At 54.3% G+C, this 19,415-nt stretch overlaps 1 protein-coding gene across 1 annotated transcript; it reads right to left on the bottom strand.

Annotated features, from left to right (window-relative positions):
* Nucleotides 1–1,565: 1,565 nt before the first annotated feature.
* Nucleotides 1,566–19,066, bottom strand: EPS8L3 (EPS8 like 3). Its single transcript, XM_050956206.1, has 19 exons — nt 19,008–19,066; nt 18,509–18,582; nt 15,808–15,872; nt 15,261–15,419; nt 14,812–14,961; nt 14,388–14,464; nt 13,720–13,901; nt 13,277–13,362; nt 12,489–12,603; nt 11,411–11,475; nt 9,888–9,968; nt 9,015–9,163; nt 8,224–8,332; nt 7,215–7,246; nt 5,901–5,997; nt 4,688–4,807; nt 4,233–4,318; nt 3,418–3,550; nt 1,566–2,333 (listed from the first exon to the last, which is right to left on the bottom strand). The coding sequence occupies exons 1-19, from the start codon at nt 19,046–19,048 to the stop codon at nt 2,316–2,318; spliced, it is 1,839 nt and encodes a 612-aa protein (XP_050812163.1). The 5' UTR covers nt 19,049–19,066; the 3' UTR covers nt 1,566–2,315.
* Nucleotides 19,067–19,415: the final 349 nt, after the last annotated feature.

Genomic DNA, 19,415 nt, shown 5'->3' with positions numbered 1-19,415 from the left:
GCTTTAGTATTCTGGAAGAAGCTATGTCTAGCCTGGATGTAGATGGACTGGTCTAGGAACAGGGTGGATTTGATCTAAATCACTAGTCAGGCAGACTGAATTTAATCATGGATTTCTACATAAAAGTGCATTCATGTTGGTTGTTATAACCTTAATACATTCTTCCCAACTCAGATGTAGGTTTCGTTTTTAGAAGGTACACAATACTTTGTTAAACAGTGATTTATTTTGAAAACTTGTCAGATGAGTTTTACAGCTATATCAGAAAATGAATGATCGTTTGGTTATTTCATTTACCAAAGGTAGTTGAAGCAGATATTTGAGTTCACCTCCCAGTGACTTATCTCCAGTTCAACAGGGTAATCATTTAATATTTGCAGGACTTTCTTGCCCTGCTGTATTAGTAGGAGAACATAACCAGACAGACATTTACATTGTTTTATTTAACTAAACCCATGTTAAGTATTCTGGATTTTTCTTCAACAGCAAACATATTTTAACAAAAAGCATATGTCCCTCCCTTCTTACATTTATCTCCAGACTTCTCCTTGTCCAGATCTATTCTACCCCAGCCATCTTCTGTTCATTGAACTTTTTGAAACTTTGCACTTTTAGAGAGAGGTAAGGGATTGACACTCTGCAAATTTGCAGAGGGACAATAGGGTTGAGGTCTGTTTCTCACCATGTGTGTAAAAATAGTTTTGCTATTTAAAGCATGTTTCCTCTGCAGACACAAACTACATTTCAAGATCTGCAAAACTTAGCATCTCTGGTATCTTCTAGACTGGGCACTGAGTCCCAGTGGGTAGATATAATTATTTAGGTTAATCTTTCTACAGAAGCCCCTGGAACCCCATAAGATTGGGTCCCTAATCCATGAACTATTGGAACTCATTTACAAAACTTTTCTTAAACATTACATGAATATATTGCCTCATACTATAGAATTAAAATTTATAATCCTTATTACATTATAGCTCCTCAAAAAGCATTTTAATAAAAAAAGCTGATTTTGTTTAAAAAAAAAAAAAAATCATGGATTTTTATCCACCTTGTCTAAGAACCGTCAAGTGGCCTGTTTACATGGCTTCACCCTAATTCTCTAGAATTGTGCAGCTGCCTTAATGAGCAACCAGTGTTAGTGCATTGGGCGTGGCCTTGTTTTGCACCAAGGCTCTATGTAGCTGCATGGATTAAGGTTGCACAGACAAATGCCCTCTTTGAAGGGGCTGCTGTCTATCAGTCACTGACTGGATCTTCTGGCGGAGGGAGGTAACACTTATCCAATACAAAGTAGCATGTAAGCTACCCAAGGCTTGAGTGCTAGGAGGACTTCTGGTCTGGTGCAGCTCATAACCCAGTTCTTTAGTGGCCTAGCTCTGTACCCATCACTTCACTAGATTGGGAATTTTTCCCCCAAACTGAAATGTTTAGCTTAGTGGGCATTAAACAACTTGAACATTTCTCTCTTTTTTTCCCCCCTCCTTCCCCCTGCTTTCCTCATCTTACTCTCTACTTCATTAAAACCATTTTCCCATCCCTGGTATCAGGGAAGACCTCCTACCCACTCTGGCCTCCCCTATTCCTAATACTCTTCCAAAGTCAGCTCCTAAATGAGGCTAGGAAAGGAGTTGATTCAATCACTTTATTTGTAGAGTCAAGGATTTTCTTTACATACCATTAAACAAACTTCACCTGATAAGGGCTAGTCTTAAATTGCTCCTGGCTAGAAGAACCTGTGAAAACACTACACATATTGTGGGAGATCTTGGCCCTGCACGCTTGATATTTAGTGCATCTAAAAGAAAATCTTTCTGCTTATGACTTAGTCAGCTCTGCAAAGGCATAATAGTAGGGAAAGAAAGCCAAGCATTCTAGGGGGTGTATTTTCTGGGGTTACATGTATTGTTAAACTCTAGAACTGGTTCTGTACAACTGAGAGAGTTGGACAAAGCCTGTTCAGGAGCTAAACTTATCTGCCTCTGATCAGAATGCTGAAGTCCATGTTTAGCTGGAGCATATGTAGCCCTAAGAATAAATTAATGTTTGTAGTGCAGGAGAACCAAGCAGCCTGTCATGGACCAGGACCCCCCCTGTGCTAGGTGCTGTACAAACTGAACAAAAACAGTCTGACAGTTGGGTGACATGTGGCTTTAGGGGATGTCTGCACTGGGTACAAGAGGCAGGGGAAGAAACTCAGAAGAATCCTTGAAGAGCAGTAGGGCTGATGCTAGAAGTGACCTGCTGTCCCTCTGTTCAGTCTCTCGGCCCTGGGCTGCTTCTGCCAGACTGGAGATGGTGTGGAAGGGAGCCAGCTAATCATGAGGGCCAATCTGCAACAAGGAAGAGAAGTGCAGGGGGTCAAAGTTCTAGACTTTGGGCCTAGGGCTGAGCCCAGGGGCCAGGCTAGCACTCCTGGCAGTGTGACTACCCACCATGGCTAGCACAGGTCAGTTAGTGCCACTCTCCAGTTTTCAGAGGAAACCCTTCATGGATGTGCCCTTCTCCCCAACACATTTTTTGGAAACTTCCTTCACCCCACCCGCCTCTTTTGTGGGGTTTTTTTTGTTTTTGTTTTCCTTCCTCTTTCCTCCCCACACCAATTGCATTTTACCACTGAAGTGGGGGAGGAGGGAATCAAAATAACTGAAAAAGCTGCTCTGTGTTTTCCTATTTTATCAAAGTAAACTTTCTAAATGGAAACTTATCCAGGGGTTTGAAAGGCTTTTTTTTAATCCCTCTCTTTCCCCCCCCCACCCCAAAACAAAAAAACCTGTGAACATGTTGGTTCAGTTCCATGCTATTGACCTTCATCAGCTTTCAGGCAATGAGCTCTGGCACTTCTTGGGTCCCTAGGAGCAGAGGATCTAAGCACCCCCCTCTCAGTGGATTTATCCTCTTGGCCCCTATTCTAGGTGCTCCTCTACCTGCCTTCCCTGGGTTTGCAGATGGCAGTGGGGTGCAAGCAGGAGCTAGGCCAGAGCGTAGAGGGAAGCACCGTGCGTGTGCTCAGAGGTAGAAATGTAAAGGCCTAGGGAACTTTCACAGCCAACATTTAGGCTCGGAGTGAGTTTAGGTGCCTGTGGAGTTCGGTGGCTGCCAGGCAGGGTTCAGTAGAGTGCAGGGGTGCCTAACACTGGCCCTGGGGCAAGAAGTACCTTTGTGGATCTGGGCTGAAAGGTCTCAGAAGGAACCTCACAGCCCCTGAGCTTTGCAGACTGTGTCCTTCCCATAAGTCAGATATGAATACCTCAGCCAGGCCCCCCAATGCTCATCTCTCCCCCGCACCTAGACACCAGCCCTCTGAATGGTTAGGAAGTCCCCTCTCCCTGTGCTGTAGAGACCTCTGCAGAGTCCATTCAGTGATGGCTCTGGGATGCTGGCTTTGTGTATCTAGTAAGCCTGCAGCAGACTCACCCCCAGGGACGATTTAACAGCAGAGAGCTTGAAGAAGACACGTCTCCCCTCTTCTGGGCAGACAGTTTTCATCTCCTCCTGGCTCATCCCCAGCAGCTGGTTGCCATTGAGCACGCCAAGGCACTTCACTGTGCTGTGGGGAGACAGACAGACAGAGGGTGAGGGAGGGGTAGCTGGGTGCACAGGGGAAAGAGTAACCCCCGGAGATCAGCTACCTGGTAAGGGATGGGACTGCAAAGAAAAACAATGGAGTGAGGAAATGGCAAAGCTCCCCAGTCAGACCATCAGCAGGGGAGACTGACCTGGCGGGTGCAGTCTCTCTTCTAGCAGCAGCCGGGGCTGGACACAGGCAGATCTGCGCCAGGGGAGGTGCAGATGGATGGTGGGAGGGAGGGGCCGTTTGCTGGAATGTACTAGCCAAGATGGGGGAACTGGTACCAGTACCAAAGAGAAGCACTAACTGGGGCAAGAGGCACTAGTCAGTTTCATGCCTGGAAGTGGCCACCTACCCCTTCTAGGGCATAAAGATCTTGCTTTCTTCCCCTGGGTTGGAAGGGAGGGTTGTTTTTCCCTCCTCCCCAGGTATCTAATGTGTCCTTGACACCACGGTCCCACGCAGCTGTAGGCCTAACCCCAAACTGCCCAATGGTGGCTTGGCCAATTCTGTGCCAATGAAGTCAGTGGGGACAGGATCAGCCCCCAGGACTTCAGGATTGGGCCTGATGTGACTCAGGGAGACCCGTGGGTGATGGCAGGGAGGGGCCTTTCTCAGAGACAGAGGCCAGTTTCCAGGGTTAGCGACTGAGATGACCTACATCTTGGAGAAGCCCATGTCCCGCAGCCAGGCCGTCACCTCCGCCGGCGTGGAGTGCTGCTGGAGACCAGGGGAGCCGCTTGGCACCTAGATCCAAAACAGAGGAGGGGACTGAGGAGTCTCACAGCAAATGAGCGCGCTAGTCACGTCCCCGCAACAGACAAGGGAACACTTCCCTCTTCCCCCTCCCAGCCACCCCGCAAGTCACTGCCTGCAGGTGACAAGCTCTCAGAGCTGGTGTCTGCTGATGGGAGATCGGGAGCCTTTAGCTCAGTGTAGGGGATGAGATCAGGAAACCCCTATTCTAGAGCCAGCAGGCACTTAACTTCTAGCAAGCTAGTTCCCATAACCCCACCCCCAAGGGGAATGGGGCCAGCGCCCCAACGCAAGGGGGTTGGGGGTGGCCCAGCCAAGTCAATGCGTTGCTGCATCTTGGAGTGGAACAGGGTGACCTACGTGGTTCATGCTGTTCTCCGCAGGCTCCTGATCCACTGGCCCCACGATGTTGTTCGGGATATAGCCCCTCTCGCCCGCACTGTTTCTAGCAAGCCACCACTTCTTCCTCTGGTCTAGAATCTGAGCCAAGGGACACAGCGTAATTCAAATCAGCCCCCAGGAGCCCAGGTGGTGAATGAGTGAAAGCCATCACCCCAGCTACCAGAGCAGGGGGTCATCCTCGTGGCAATGCCAGACTCCCAGCATGGCACGGGGACCGTCTAGGGCATCTATTGGCAATTAGAGTCCTCGAGACTGAGGCCAGACAGGCCCATTCTGATCTCCTTCAGGGCACGGGCCAGAGAGCTGACATCAGCTGAGGATCAAACTAAGTAAATATCACACCAGATTCTGGACTGATGGGACTGGGTTCCTGGGGAGACAACTCCAGGTGCCTGCTGTGTAATGCAGTGCTACCTTCCCACCCATGACACTGTGTGCTATATAGATCCATCAGTCTGAAGGCCAGAAAGGCCCCTTCTCCCCATTGTTTGACCTCCTTCATAGCCCAGCCCAGAGAACTGTGCACAGTGTCTAGTCCCTGCTGTAATGTGTCACGCTACTGGGCCATCAAGTCCAGTGTGCTGTTTCCAGATGAAGACAAACAGCCTCTCCCAAGATTGCATCTAGCCAGATGTGCCCAGGGAGGAGGCAACATTGCCTTCCTATCCCCCGTCCACCTCCCCAAAATCCGTGACATCCAACTTCCACTCTCATGAGACCAGAGCATACATCGTTATAGTATGGGCATTATTAGTGGGCTTCATTTTAGTAGATGTCTGAAAACCCAACTCTGCTACTGGGCACAGTACTGTTGGTAGGAGCAACCCACCACAGGCTGATCCTGTGCATGATATTTAGTCCTTGTTCCCCAGCCATGCCACTGTGCAGCCTCCAGGCTGGTTCCATCTAGCCATAGTCAGCAATCAAAGGTCACTCTGTGCCTTGGTGCTGTAAGCCCTCTCTGCCTATTTTCCAATCTCCATTCACTTTGATCCACCAGTCCCTAGTAGCTACCCTCCCTCTATGTCTGTAAGTAGTCCCAGAGGAACGCACTGTGCTTTAGAGAGACTGAAGACCCAGTTTCCTCCCAAAGGTATCTAAGTTCTGGCGCCGAGACCACCTAGCAGGGACTGAACAATTCCCTCACTTCACAGGACAGTTCCTGCCTTACCTCCAGCATTTCCCCTTTCATGACAGTCAGCTCCTTGTTGTTCCGGGCCTGGAATTCGTACATGGCTTGCATGCGCTGAGGCGGACTAGAAGGAGCTCTGGAAGGAGACCATGTATGGAGTTAGAGCCCAGGAGAATGGAGATCTGTGACTCTCTCAGGCCTCGATCCCTAGTGGGCCAGCTAAGAGATCCAGCTGCTTCTTACAAAAAGAGAACCCCATCCTGATCTCTCTCACAAAGCTCTGCATGGCATGTAACACTTGATTTCAGTACTACTCCAATCACCAAGAGCAGGTCTAGACCCACAAGATGTTTGTCTAGACTCAACTAGAGGACCAGATCCTGAAGGGTGCTGAGCACCCTCAGCTCTCATCACTCCCATGGGAGTTGCGGGTGCTGCCCCCCCACACCCCCCAGAAGTGCTCAGTGCCTTGCAGGGTCAGGCCCATAGTCTGTTAGTATTGGGAGAACAGAGCCACTCGGCTACCCTGACACACTCAAGGGGAAAGAGCAACTGGCTGGGGCCAGGTGACCCAAAGGTGAACAGCAGGGGCTTGGGAGGGGCTGTGGGCTTTGCCCAGAGATGGCATAGACGGCAGTCAGGAGTGGCAGGATGGCATGGAGAGAGCTTTCAGACCATGGAATGGCAGGGCCAGGACAGAGTGACCCACTTTCAGAGGCAATAATGCAGCGAGCAATTAAGATACTCAACAAGGGAGCCAAATGAGCTACTCATTTGCTGTCTCCAGCGGGTTTGACCTTCCTGTCTCACACAGACCTTCCTTTGTTCCAGCGATGCTTCCCCCACTTCTGACACAGCGTGAACTGCTGAACCCAAGGGTGGACAAAGCCCCCATCTTGGGTTTCCCTCCCTGGCATCACTGCAGCTGACAACAGGGCCCCTTTGTAATGAGCTGCCCTGGCCCCCACCCACAGGCTCAGAGACAGCCCAGAATGGAAGCACGGCTCTGCTGGCAGGCTGAGACCAGTCAGCTGCGGCAGATTCTTCTGTCAGTAGGACAGAAAGAACCTTGTGTGTGTAGCAGCTGCTGTGGAAGTGTGTGTGTAGCGTGTGTAGGATTTGGGGAACAGGACTGTGCTGAGCAAGGTGTGCGTGTGCACACTTGCGGTCTCAAGAGGTGATCCCAGCAAGTTCTAAGCAGGAGTTATTTGCCCCTCACAGCCAGAGGCCCTGTGCTGCTCGTGTTCATTCATTCACACTGAAGTCCAAGGGGCCTTCCTGGATGCAGCGTATTGGGTCATTTCTCAGAACCTCACTAGGAAGCCGGGCCAGCCTGAGGACAGGAGCACGTACCTGGGCGTGGCGTAGTTCTGGCTTCCCAGGGGCTGCAGCATGGACAGAAGACAAACATGCTTTAGTTACATCCTGGGGGGCATTCCAGGGAAGCTGAGGGTGGAACAGATGTGTGATAACCCCCAGACCCAGAGAGACAGCCTGGATAGGCTACGCAGCATGTGTGACCCTCTGCAAACATAAGCCTGTCTTCCAAGCTACAGAAGAATCTCCCTCAGCTGTTAGCAATAGTAGGGCTTTCATCCTGCTAGACCCTGGATGGAGGGGCAGCAGTCCATGCACAGCAAATTCTGTATGCACTAAGTCTCTGGTAGGGGACGTAATCCTTTCCCAGAGACTCACTCACTGCACAAGGTGCCAAGTCATGGCCTGGCTACAACCTTCTGTTCAGTGTTTAAAGGGAAGGATGGACTTACAGCAGTGCAAAGCGTCTTCCCCTCCCCTGGACTCTGAGTTCCGATGTCTGGCTATGGTACACCTATGGCACTATAGCATCTGACCATCATAACCATTAATGCAGCTGTCCTAAGACTCCCCTGGTGAGACAGAGCAGTGCTACTAGTCCATTTTGCAGACGGGAAATTAAGGCACAGGTCCTCAAAGGTATTTAGGCACCTAACACCTATGGAAGTTAAGTACCTGAATACCTTTGAGGCTCTTTGCCTAAGTGACTTGTCCACGGTCATATGGACAGTCAGTGGCAGAGCGGGAGCTTGACCGCAAGACTCCCAGGGCCCAGGCTAGTGCTCTAATCACTAGACAACCCCCTCTCTCTTACAAGGGGGTCCTGGGCCAAACTGCCTCATCAGTTTTGCTTCTGTGAAATGAGCCCATTAGATGTCCCTTGTGCTATTCCCCCTTCCCAAGTGGTTTGAGAGTGATGTGAGGGGAATCCATCGTAATCTGGGAGTAGCAGCTTTGGGAAGACAGTATTTAAAGTGCACCCCTCGGCCACCCAGCTCAGACTTTAATTTGTGCCGTCAGGAACAGCCTGGCAGTCAAGACTCACCCTCTCCAAGTGAGTGGTGTTCTCCCTCTGGGTCGGCAGGGGGGGCACCCACCCATCTGAGAAGATGGGGATGTAGGGAGGGATGAACTGTCCGCCTGGGTACTCTGTCCTGGGGTGCGGAAGAAAGAGAAGACTTTGCAATGCTGGTCTCCATACAGGACTGTAAACATGTCTCTCTAACCACCAGCAGCTGCACAGGGTGGGTGGGAGTGACTCGAAGGGGGACTCATAGCCCTGACAACAAGCAAAGAACAGGTCAAGGGGCTCAGGCTGGGAAGGGAGGCACCAGTCAGCCCTGCAGGAAGGTGCACATGGGGGTGGAGGGGACGATGGAAAGCTCAGTGAATTGGTAAGGGGAGAACAGTCTCTTACAACCCCAGTGGAGGCTGCTGATTCCGAGTTGGCTCGGGCTGGTAGAGACAGATGCTATTCCTGGATGCCTGATGCCCCATTGCGAGGAGCTGACTGCCCTCAGCACAGCTTTTCTCCCCATCTCAGGGCTGAATGGGCAATGGAGCTCGAGCTCTCCTCTCAGACCAAGACAGAGCTGGGTAATGTGGGGAAGCTGTTGCCTGGGGCTAAATAGTGGACTTCAGACCAGCAACTACAATCCAGATTAACATTAAAGGGGGAGATGGTGCCACTGGATCCCAGTTTGAGTTCTTTCCACGTTCGCTGGCTTCAGATCCTTCCTGTTAACAGCAACAGATGGTGCACGTGCCAAGCAGCTGCTCTGCGCCCTGCTGGCTCAGCAGAGGGAATGGCCTGGATGGCCGAGGGACTCTCCTCACCTCATTGTGTCCCAAGCCTTGCCCAGACTCTTCCAGGTGTCTCGGTCCTTTTTCTCCAAAGACTCGTCCAGCAGGTCGATGGCTGCCTCAGTCAGAAGAGGGGAAACAATGGAAGAAGCCAGGTTTGGCCAGGGACAGTTGGATAAAATCTGTATATTGGGCAGATAGGGAGGAATCACAGCGATAAGTCAGGTCAGCCCAGAACCTCCAGCCTCTGACAGTCATGTCCGAGGGCAGCTGTGTTGTCAGGGTGCCCTGCTCACACCTGCTTTGGGTGCAGCTGAGGGTGCTGAGATGTTTGCAGGGAGATTGGTAATGGTGAAGTGCACAGCGCTGGGTGCAGAGGAATGGTTCACGCTATCACTGTGCAGCAGAGCTCCAAAGTGCTCTATGAATAGAGCCAATCACAGCCCTTGGGGGTGGCGGGCGGATGCCGGTTTTACAGATCAGGACATGGAATCACAGAGAGGGGAAGTGACTTGCTCAAGGTCACAAAGCGAGCCAGTGGCAAAGCCAGGAGTCCTGACTCCCAGGCCTGTGCTTTAATCACTAGCCCGTGCCCTCTCCTGGTAGCCATAAGACTATGTCCTGAGAATTTTACTGCCAGGGAAAATCCGGGATCTCTCAGATTCCCGTGGTGGGGAAAAATCTGCATGCAACCCATTGTCCACTGTGAGCTGGCCCGCCTCTGTCCATGTAGGACAAAGGGGCTTATCTCTGGAATTCCTGGCAGAGGCCACAATGGCTTAGTGCAAGCAGAAGCCACAATGGCAGTCTTTACACCCACCCCTGAAGAACTGGATGCATGGATACGAGGGGAGTCAACCTGCAGCCCTGTCAATGAGATGGATCCTAACAGTCTGGGATACTCACGAAGGAGAGGGTGGAGAAGATGATTCGAACCAGTTCTGGGGCACTGGGTGGCTGCTGCTGCAGCTTAAGTTTCAGCTTCCCCTGTGTAGAGACAAAACATAGGAGAAGCTTTTCACCTCTCTGCCTTAGCCCCACTGCCAGGGAGGTAGCTGCACCCTGGGCAGCTAACACAAGGAGGAGCAATGCAGAGGTGTTGCAAACTTGGCTGCAGCATGTGCTCTGTAACAAGTGTGGCTGGCTCTGGTAGAGCAGAGGAGACAGCAGCAGGGCTCCCAGCACTCAGGAACTCCCTGCTGCATGGATATGACAAACACGTACCTATGCTGTATGCAGTGTTCTTGCTATAGCTGTGTGACCCCTGACTCTTGCAGGTGCAAGGTGTGGGAGAGGCTGCAGTCTTGGTGGGGCAGAGCAGAGACGCCTGGCCTGGACTGCAAGGAGGAAGAAAAGGAGCACCCCAGCCATGGGGGAGTCCACCCCACTGCTGATCGGCTTTGTCCCAGGTAGGAGCCATTCAGCAATCGGATGGCCTGCCCCACGGCTGGGGACTTTTCCTCCTTTGCAGGCCTGGCCAGGGATCTCTGCTCCTCCAGGCCAGGATGACTGCAGCCTTTCCGGCACCTTGCACTCTGGTGTCTTCGACCCCTTGGCTGTGCGGGGAGCCCCCTGCAGCCCCACTGCCAGCACTGCCCTAGCCCTAACTCCAGCCAGACCCCCCCACACTTGCTTTACAGCAACCTTAACAATTAAAATAGTTAAAAATAGAAAGAAAAGTCAATATGAATCATCGAAATTAGAGACAATAAAACCTGAATTCTGCCAAGCCTACATACGCACCACCCAACCATACCCCCACCACCCTGGCTCGGCATCCAGCAGGAGGGACAGCCAGGGGCATACAACACACTCAGCTCCAGCTACTCTTTTCTATATTCGTTCTCAGATCACACTCATCACTAAAGTTTCTGAGCATCTAAGCAGAAGAATCCCATGAGAACAGCCATGCAAGACCAGTCCCCTGGCCCTCACTGCTTGCGCCAGGTCAGACCAATGACCCCACTAGTTCCATAGTGGCTGATGGAAACTTCTTCGGCTCAAGCGATAGGGCCCGAGCAGTGCCAGGGGTTTCCTGGCTCTAAGAGGTTGCCGAGTAGCCATACATTTATCCTGGCGTTATAGGCACAGTGACCCCACCCTCCGTCCCCAGATCCCTCCGTCCCTGATCCTGTTTAGTTTCAATAACTAACGTGATTCCCTGGTGGCGCTGAGGGAAGTGGGACACAGAGGGTTGGGTGCAAGGGGTCTCTGCATCCAGGCATTTATACCATGCTCATCTCCATTGTATCCCAGTGCTCAGCCTCTTGCGGGGAGGGGATAGTTCCCCTGCTGGATTTGTGCCCTCTGCTAATTGGGCTGGGCTGTCTCTGCGGACGATACAATAGGCTCTGTGTGCTGCTGCCATGGGCATCCCCCTCTTCGACCCACAGACAGCTCTGCCCACCCAGCCAGTAGCCACGACCTACCAGCAGGTTTAAGGCGTATTTGATCTTCTGGAAGCAGGTCTCATACTCAGGCTCTGGGGGCAGCACTGTGAGGCAGAGGGAGGGAGAGACGGGAGGGAGCTGTCAGCCTGGTAGCTGGGCCCTTACACCTACCTCTCCCACACTGCAGCAAGTAGACAGCCAGATGCCGACAGACAGATCGGCCTCCGCACCCACTCCCACTCAGGGCAGGTAGCTTCGCTCTCAGGAGTGGGCCCTGTCCATCCATCCATCCATCGCCCCTCCTCCATCCCCATCTCCTCTCCTAACAGCTGAGCCCAGCAGGTAGCCTCAAGAGATGGGCCCCGGCCCCAGCCCCAACTCTGGAACTGGCTCCTGGAGAGGCAGCCCAGGTCTGGGGACTGATCTGGGGCAGGAGCTGTCCAGGCCCTGGGACCCCACCTAGCCATTAGGAAAGGGCAGAGGCTGTGTCAAAGAGCATGGAGCTCCATTCATGAGGTAATTCCTCGCCCGCCCCAACGTCCTGAATAGCCGCATGCTCTGCGCTACCCACTCCAGGCTGGAGATACGAATGACACTAGCCAGGGGCACAGACCCTAGCCATTTCCTTCCCCTGGGGGCCAACAGAGACGTGCCCCCCAGATCCACCTCTCCCCTGGGGACCCACCCAGAGACCTGCCCCCCAGATCCACCTCTCCCCTCACAGGGTGTGTCTACACTCACTGCAGTTGGGACTGAGTGTCCCACCCTGGGTACACGGATACACACTAGCTCTGCTCCGGCTACATTGCTATAAATAGCATTGTGGCTGCTGCAGCACAGGCGGGGGCACAGAGTCCAGGCCTCCGCAACAGGGTGGGCAACCTGGGCCACGCTCATGCAGCACCATGCACACGGCTCCACTGAAGTGCGTTAGCCGAAGCACAGCTAGTGCGTCTGCTTACCGAGGCTGGGAGGCTCACTCCAGCGGCTGTGGAGACGTCCCCTCAGAGACCTTCCCAGGTCCCCTTTCCCCTGGGGGGGCCATGCAGAGATTGACCCCACTTCTCCTAGGAGTGCAAGTCCCCCTTCTCCCCCATAACCCTTCCCCCTCCCTCACCTCTTCTCTCCTTGTCCTTTTTCTTCGACTTCTTCTTGATGCTCAGTGAGCTGCTCGTCTCCTTCAGCTTCCCCACAAAGAGTTCGATGTCACTCAGCACGTGGTTCAGGATTTCCTGCCAACACAAGCAGCAGGGATGTATCTGAGGCAGCGCGGGGCCCCAGGCCAGCCTCTATCTCTGGGAAGAACACCCAGGCCTAGCCACTGCAGCCAGAGCACAGAGCACAGTCTGCCCATGGGGAACCTAATGCTGTATATTGGCTGGAGAAGTCCTGCATCGGGACCAGCCTGGCAGGTGTCAGAAGGTGGTGGAGCTCCTGCCCTGCCACAAACCCGGATCTCCCCAGCTCCTCCTCCTCCTTTCCTCTCGCCAGCCAGCCCACAGCTCCTTCCGGGCAGGGCTGGGACACAACTTGTCCCCTAAGCCAGCTGGCAGAGCTGCAGAGGCTAAAAATCCGCTGCTACCCCCCGGCTGCTGCTTCCCCTCTCTCTTCTGCCAGCAGCTCTCTAGGCCTTTCGAAGGCAGAGAGGCCTTTCTCCTCAGGCCTGGCAGGGCACTTGGCAAGTTCCTTCCCACGTGGGTCCCAGCCTGACACCTGCAGTCCCCAGGAGGGTCAGAAGTGTGTCAGTACCAAACAAGCTCTGTCCTACTGCAAGTTTGCCTGACGACTGCACCAGGGGAAAGCCTATCCTTGTGGGCAGGCTCCACCAGGCAATGATGGGGGCTGCAGCAGTCCCAGCAAAAGCTGGTATCTGGGAAGCAGCTGGAGCAGTCCTGGGGTACTTACAGTGTCTTTGTCGAAGTCCTGCATTGCCTGCAAGCTAGGATCTGTCCACTCGTCTCTCAGCTTTGGAGGCCGCGGCTGGTCAGGCGCTGCAATAGCCAGGAGGCTGGGGTCAGTTGCAGCAGGCAGAGGTTTGTGGTGGGGTTTCCATTCCAATCCCCCGTCCACCAGGGCTCAGAGTTACAGCTCCCGTCCCCCCAGCTGCCCTCTGCACCCTCCCACAGCACCTCTCCGCGCTCTGCAGACATCAGTGAACGCAGCCCGGCTAAGAGGAGTCAGTATCATGAGCCCCATGGTACAGAGAGTCAGTAGCAGAGCTGGGAAGGGAATCCATGAGTCCTGAGTCCAAATACTGCTCCAAATCTGTACCTCCCTGGCCTGCCCCTCCTCCGCGCCAACCCACCTCCATGCACCACCCCTTCCCTGCCATACTAGAGCCTGTTTACCATAATCCATGGAGGCTGGGGGATTCTGGGGCACCTGGTCTTGGCTTTGCCATCCTCGTGGTGTGGGGGGAATAAAGGGGACTGGCTCTGGCAGTCCAGCCCACCTATCCTGGCTGGTACGTGGGGGGTTGCTGTGGAAGGACCCTCGGCTCTGCTGGGACAGCATGGTCTCCAAACTGCTCCTGAGAAAGGGAACAAGGAGGCATGTTCTAGTAATGCAGCAGTAGGTGCTGTCCCTGCAGAGGGGCTGGCGGGAGACTTCTTCTGCTACAGAGAAGGGTCTGCATTGCGCCCCCTAGGGATACTGGAGGAGAAATGCCTGGTGACCCCTAGGAAGAGGGGTGGGGGAAACACATCCTATCCACAAGGGCTCTGTGTGACTCAACCCTAGGAGCACCTCAGCTCTATGGAAGGACTGAGGGCCCCTGTCTAGAGCTGGGGTGTGGGCTGTATCCCTCGTGGACTTCAGAAGGTGCAGAATTTTCTTTGTACCTTTATGGGGGGGTTCCTTACTGGAAATCCAGGGTGTGTGGAGGGGGGACGGGGGCTCCTGGGAATCCAGGACTGGGGGACTGTGTCAGACCTGGAAGTGCCCCAGCAGGAGACAGTGGTTGAGGGGGTTGCACCTACGTTACCCTGCTGTAGACAGGCTCTCTGCACTCCGTTACCTGAGCACATCCTGACTCTCCCGTTCCCCTTTCCACTCCTTGACAGCCTTCTCCAAGTTGGCTTTCATCAGCTCTGCCTAATGGGAAGGGAAGAGGAACACAGCAGGACCATGAGTTCCCCTCCACAGCCCTGCAGCCGAGAGCAGCGGTCCCTATACTGCCAATAGCGAGGGTAGACCCCAGAGCATCCAGCTCTGAAAGAAACTGCTACTGGAGGTATAGAAGACTCTCCCTAGCAGCGTGGGGACAATGACACACAATCATGATTTCATCAGTACAGGGCTGCAGTGACACATACATCCCATGTTAATAAATCTCCCATTCCTGTGCTCCACAGAGAGGGCCAAGCCGCTACCTGAAGCCATCCTTAGACCTGCTGCCGCCCACCGAGGCGGTACTGTGTAGCCGGGCCCATGCTGCTCACCCCCAACTGCTCGCACTGGAAGAGGAGGATGCTGCTCCCGCGCTGGCTCTGCTCCCTCACGGTGATGGCGAGGATGGAATTGTAGACACAGCGGTTGAGGACGGCAGCGCACGCCTGGACACTCTCCAGGGGGAAGCTCTCCAACTCCTCCTGCAGCGGGGGGTGGGGGCGAGGAGGAGATGGGAAGAATGGGGCAGATCAGCAGGACAGTGGGTGTCTCTGCTGGGGATCCAGGCTCCTCTCCCACATGGACATGGGGTGTGTATGGAATCCTATGGGCTGGAGGCAGCATTTCCTGCTAGCCCTATGGCAGGGGATGAGGGTAAGCCCCCTGAAGCACTCTGCTTTCTCCTCCAAGACCCCAAAGAGAGTGCATGCTGGGGGGGTGAGGCTGGGCCCTGTTGGGAGGAAGGGAGGTGGCTGAGATGGGCTGGGAGACCCCTATGCACCTTGGTCTCGATGTCGCTCAACAGCAGCTCATGGTCCCTCACTTGCAGGATCATGTCCTGTCCCCAGACCCGTCCCTGTGCGTCCATCATCTTCAGCCGTGCCACACAGTCATCCACGTCACGAATGTCCTTGGAGTCCACGTGGACGGTGAGCAGGTGCTGGGGACACAGAGCACAGTGTCCAGGCCCTCCCCAGTCCCCCACCCCAGCCCCTGACCACAGGAAAGGGGACGTGTGGGGCACCATGCAACCTGAGGTGGGGGGTCCCGCGTGACATGGCTGAGCAAGGTGGCGGTGGGTGGTACTGGCCAGTGCAGAGCACAAGGTGGGGATGTCTGCAGTCAGTTGGGAACCCAGCCAGGGTTCAAGCCCAGAGGAAGCAGCGTGCACCAGCATCGCCAACCTGGCACACCAGAGCATGCTGGGAAGGCCCCTCCTCACTGGGGTGAGATGACAGCGTGGGGACAGCTGGTCGTGCTCTGATGGGTGGATGTGCACAGGGCATTTTCTACAGGGAGGGAAAACAGGCCATTTGGGCTTCTCCTACCTCCACACGATGCTGGAAGTCACTTTGCTGCTTCAGCATGAACAGAGTGTAATCCTTGCGCTGGCCTGCAGGTAAAGAAGGGCAAGAGGAATGAAAGGGAGAGGCAGAAATCTGGTGAGAAGAAGGGGCTGGCTGACGGGAGCAGTGGTGTAAATAGAAATCATTTCTTGCCGGTGCTGCACTCATGGGAGGGACAGAGGGGAGGGCACATGACCCCCCCCATGTGACTCCACCCCACCCCCAAACCGGGGCCCCCACACTCTCCCTGTCCCCTCTGACACCCCACTTACCTGTCTAAAATTTTACAACAAAATGGTGCTTTAGACCTCTGGTGCCACCTGTACTTCCACATGTCACTGAGGATCCAGCAACACCCCACACTGAAAACTTCTTAATTTGAAAGAAGGATAGGAAGGCCAATCATCCGCACTTTCCCTTAACACACTATCAACGTCTTCCTTATGTCCAGACTAAACTTCTGCCAGCTTGCCTTTATCTGAGGGTATGTTCACTACCAGCCGTAAACGATGTAAAAAAACCACCCCCCACGAGGGGAGTAGCTCCCAGCGCTGGTGCTTTATCTACACTGGCACGTTACGACGCTGAAACTTGCAGCGCTGGGGGGTGGGGGTGGAGTTCACACCCTAAGTGAGAACATTTCAGCGCTGTAAAGTGGCAGTGTAGACAAGGCCTAAGTATTGCTCCCCGCCAGGCCCCCGGAAAGCAGAGATGCAGCGCCATCTGGGTTGGATGGGAAAGAGGCACAGAACTGTGTGTGCCATGTGCATCTTGATAGAGCTACAGTCCACACTGTTGTATTATTTTCCTCAGCATGACATACAGGAGGGGCAATTGAAATCAGCCGGGCAGAATGTGCATGAGAACTGCCTCTGGGCAGAAAAGCAATTGATCAAAATCACATTCTCTGATCTCTTGGGGCCAAATCCTGTTCCCACTGAAATCAAAAGTTTTGCTATTGAATTCAATGGGAACAGGCTTTGACATTTGGAGAGGAAAGAACAAAACCACTCAAGCAATAGTTATGTTGCTTATACCACAGGTATCAAAGGCTGCTGACTCGTGAGAAAGCCAGCAGAGATCTGATCTTTGTCCATTGCAAGGGAGAAATCAACAATCAATGAGGCTAGAACAGTCTTTGGACAATAACCAACTCATAAGTCCATCTGCAAATAGGGTGACCAGACGTCCCGATTTTATCGGGACTGTCCGGATATTTGCTTGTTTGTCCCGCGTCCCGACTGATGTTTGGTCAGGACACTGGACAAACAAGCAATTTTGCCCTGCGCTCCCCCGCACAGGCGAAGCCCGCAGGGGCTCGCGTCCCCCCACCCCAACACCGCCCCTTCTTTCCCCCATTGGATCCCTCCCCAAATCCTCGCCCTGGCCCCACCCCAGCTCCGCCCCCTCACTGCCCCATTGGATTCCTCACCAAATCCCTGCCTCTTCCCCAAGCATGCCATTCCTTCTCCCTCCCAGGCTTGCGCCGATTAGCTGTATGGCAGTGCAAGCGCTGGAGGGAGGCCTGGGGGACACAGGGGAGTGTGGGGTCAGCGAGTCTGGCCTGGCCCCGAGCGCAGGCAGGAGGGTGGGGTGATAGCTGCAGGGGCAGCCCCAGGTCCGGCCTGGGGAACTGGCTCCCTGTACGCGCCCATGGGTGGGGGTGGGGGGGCAGCAGCTGCCCGCACGGGGACTCCGACAGGGCTTCACCTCCTGCCACGTGGAGGCAGCAGCAGCCCTGTTTGTTCCCCTGTGGGACCCGAGCGGGACAGGGGAGCTGGGGCCTGCTGTCCCCACTCCGGGGCCAGCCGTGGTGCTCTGCGGGGCAGCTGGGCCTGGGCCGGGCCTGGGCCCGGGCACACTCAGGGTGATAGGATTGCGCCACCCTGTAGGGTGGGCTGTAGGGAAACCCCGCCCCAGGGCGGAGGCAGAGGCAGAGGCATTCCCGTTCGTTCCCTGTGGGACCCGAGCGGGACTGGGGGGCTGGGGCCTGCTGCCTCCACTCCGGGGCCACCTGCAGGATTGCACCAGCTGGGCACCTTCCCCTACGGGGAGAGGTGGAGAAGAGGCGAGCTGGTGCAGGGTGGGGGGGCGCTCTGGCGGCTTTCTTTTTTTTTCCTCCACCGTCCTCCCCCGACCCCCATCCCGATATTTTCAGTTTTGTCATCTGGTAACCCTAGCTGCAAAGGATCAAGGAAATATGAAGGCTCCAGATTACCTTAAAAGTCCTCAGTCCCTTGGTCAGAATGCTCCCATCAGTATATGTTCATAGTCCAGAGGCTGGAGCAGGAATCAAAAACACTTTCTAAACACTTTCCGTTCCCCCCACCCCTCCCCTCTTGAGAACTCCTGACCAACTTAACAGCACAATACATATGCTAACAAACTTAAACAAAGGCTTATGTTAGCATATGTATTGTGCTGTTAAATTCATATAAAGAATAAATGCCCTCCCTAGCAGCATACTGCTCCTTTAAGGAGCAGAGTGCAGCTCCACTCCTACTCCACAGGGGAGGGGCCAGCCTCCCCAAGTCTTTCCGGTACCCCATACCTACTAAAAATCTCTTGCCAGTACTGCGTACTGGAGCATACCACCCTATTTGCACTTCTGCATGGCAGGTGTGGAGACATGAGGGAGGAGAAGGGGATGGGTAGGCTGAAAGGAGGAGGACGCTGGTCTTACGGTAAATGGCTTTGCTGCTGGGCCTGGATGTGCTGTTGGCTCTGATGAGGTCTGGGCTGCCATTGCTGAACTCACTGCAGAGAGGACAGACATACAGACACCTGGTGCATAAGATCTGCCAGGCTCCCAAGGACCCTCCTTCCCTCCCCCGAGCTTGGACCCTTGCTGCCCAGTGCAGGGATCTGCTGGCATATGCCAAGTTGTGCAGCGGAGCCGGGAGAGTGGGGTTTGATGACAGTCGGCCTTTGCCTGGCCCCCACCGGCCCATGGGGAATCTCAGAGGGTGCCTCCCCACCCAGATGGGGAGATGCAGAGAGAGCAGTGCCTGGGCCCTGTTTGGAAGATGCCCCCTGTCCCTCAGGTAGGCTGCTCTGCCCAAGAGCCCTGGGGATGGTCAGAGAAGCAGCTGTTAAATGGAGCATTGATTGTACTGTGTGCCTGTGGGGTGGGGGAGCAGAGTAGGGGGCACCCCAGAGCCCTAAGAGAGATGGGCACTCACTTGTACTGAGACTTGGTCCCGTAGCCAAAGTGTTCCATCATGGTCGGCCCAGAGAGCAGGCCCTGCAAAACAGAAACTTCAGAGCCCACACCCAGGGGATGAGATCAGCTGCGGGAGGGTAGGGCAGAGGGAGCCGAAAGGAGGCAGAGCCACAGTAGTAGGAGGATCATATGTCCCATTTTGGCCATTTTTTAAGCCCTGTCCCGGCGGACCTGACTTTTCTGGCAAGAGTAGGCATTTGTCCCGATTGCTCTTGCAAAGCTGATCAGTGGCAAGAACAAATGGGCCAAATGCCCACTCTTGTCAAAAGAGAGTGGGGTACGGAGGAACGTGCATGGTGGTGATGCCAGCCCTGCACACGGGGAGAGGCAAGGCTCAGACAGGGGCAGGCAGAGCTTCCACCCCCTG

The sequence above is a fragment of the Gopherus flavomarginatus genome, chromosome 5, assembly GCF_025201925.1.
Source record: "Gopherus flavomarginatus isolate rGopFla2 chromosome 5, rGopFla2.mat.asm, whole genome shotgun sequence".
NCBI lineage: Eukaryota > Metazoa > Chordata > Testudines > Testudinidae > Gopherus > Gopherus flavomarginatus.
The sequence above is the reverse complement of the archived record's forward strand: the minus strand, read 5'-3'. Positions and strand labels throughout refer to the sequence as shown.

Coding starts and splice junctions, on each gene's coding strand:
- EPS8L3 (XM_050956206.1), bottom strand. CDS start 19,048: ATGATGGAACACTTTGGCTACGGGACCAAGTCTCAGTACAA. Junction 14,962..15,260: donor TGAGCGACATCGAGACCAAG/GTGCATAGGGGT, acceptor CCCCCGCTGCAG/GAGGAGTTGGAGAGCTTCCC. Junction 13,902..14,387: donor GAGAGTCAGGATGTGCTCAG/GTAACGGAGTGC, acceptor TCCCTTTCTCAG/GAGCAGTTTGGAGACCATGC.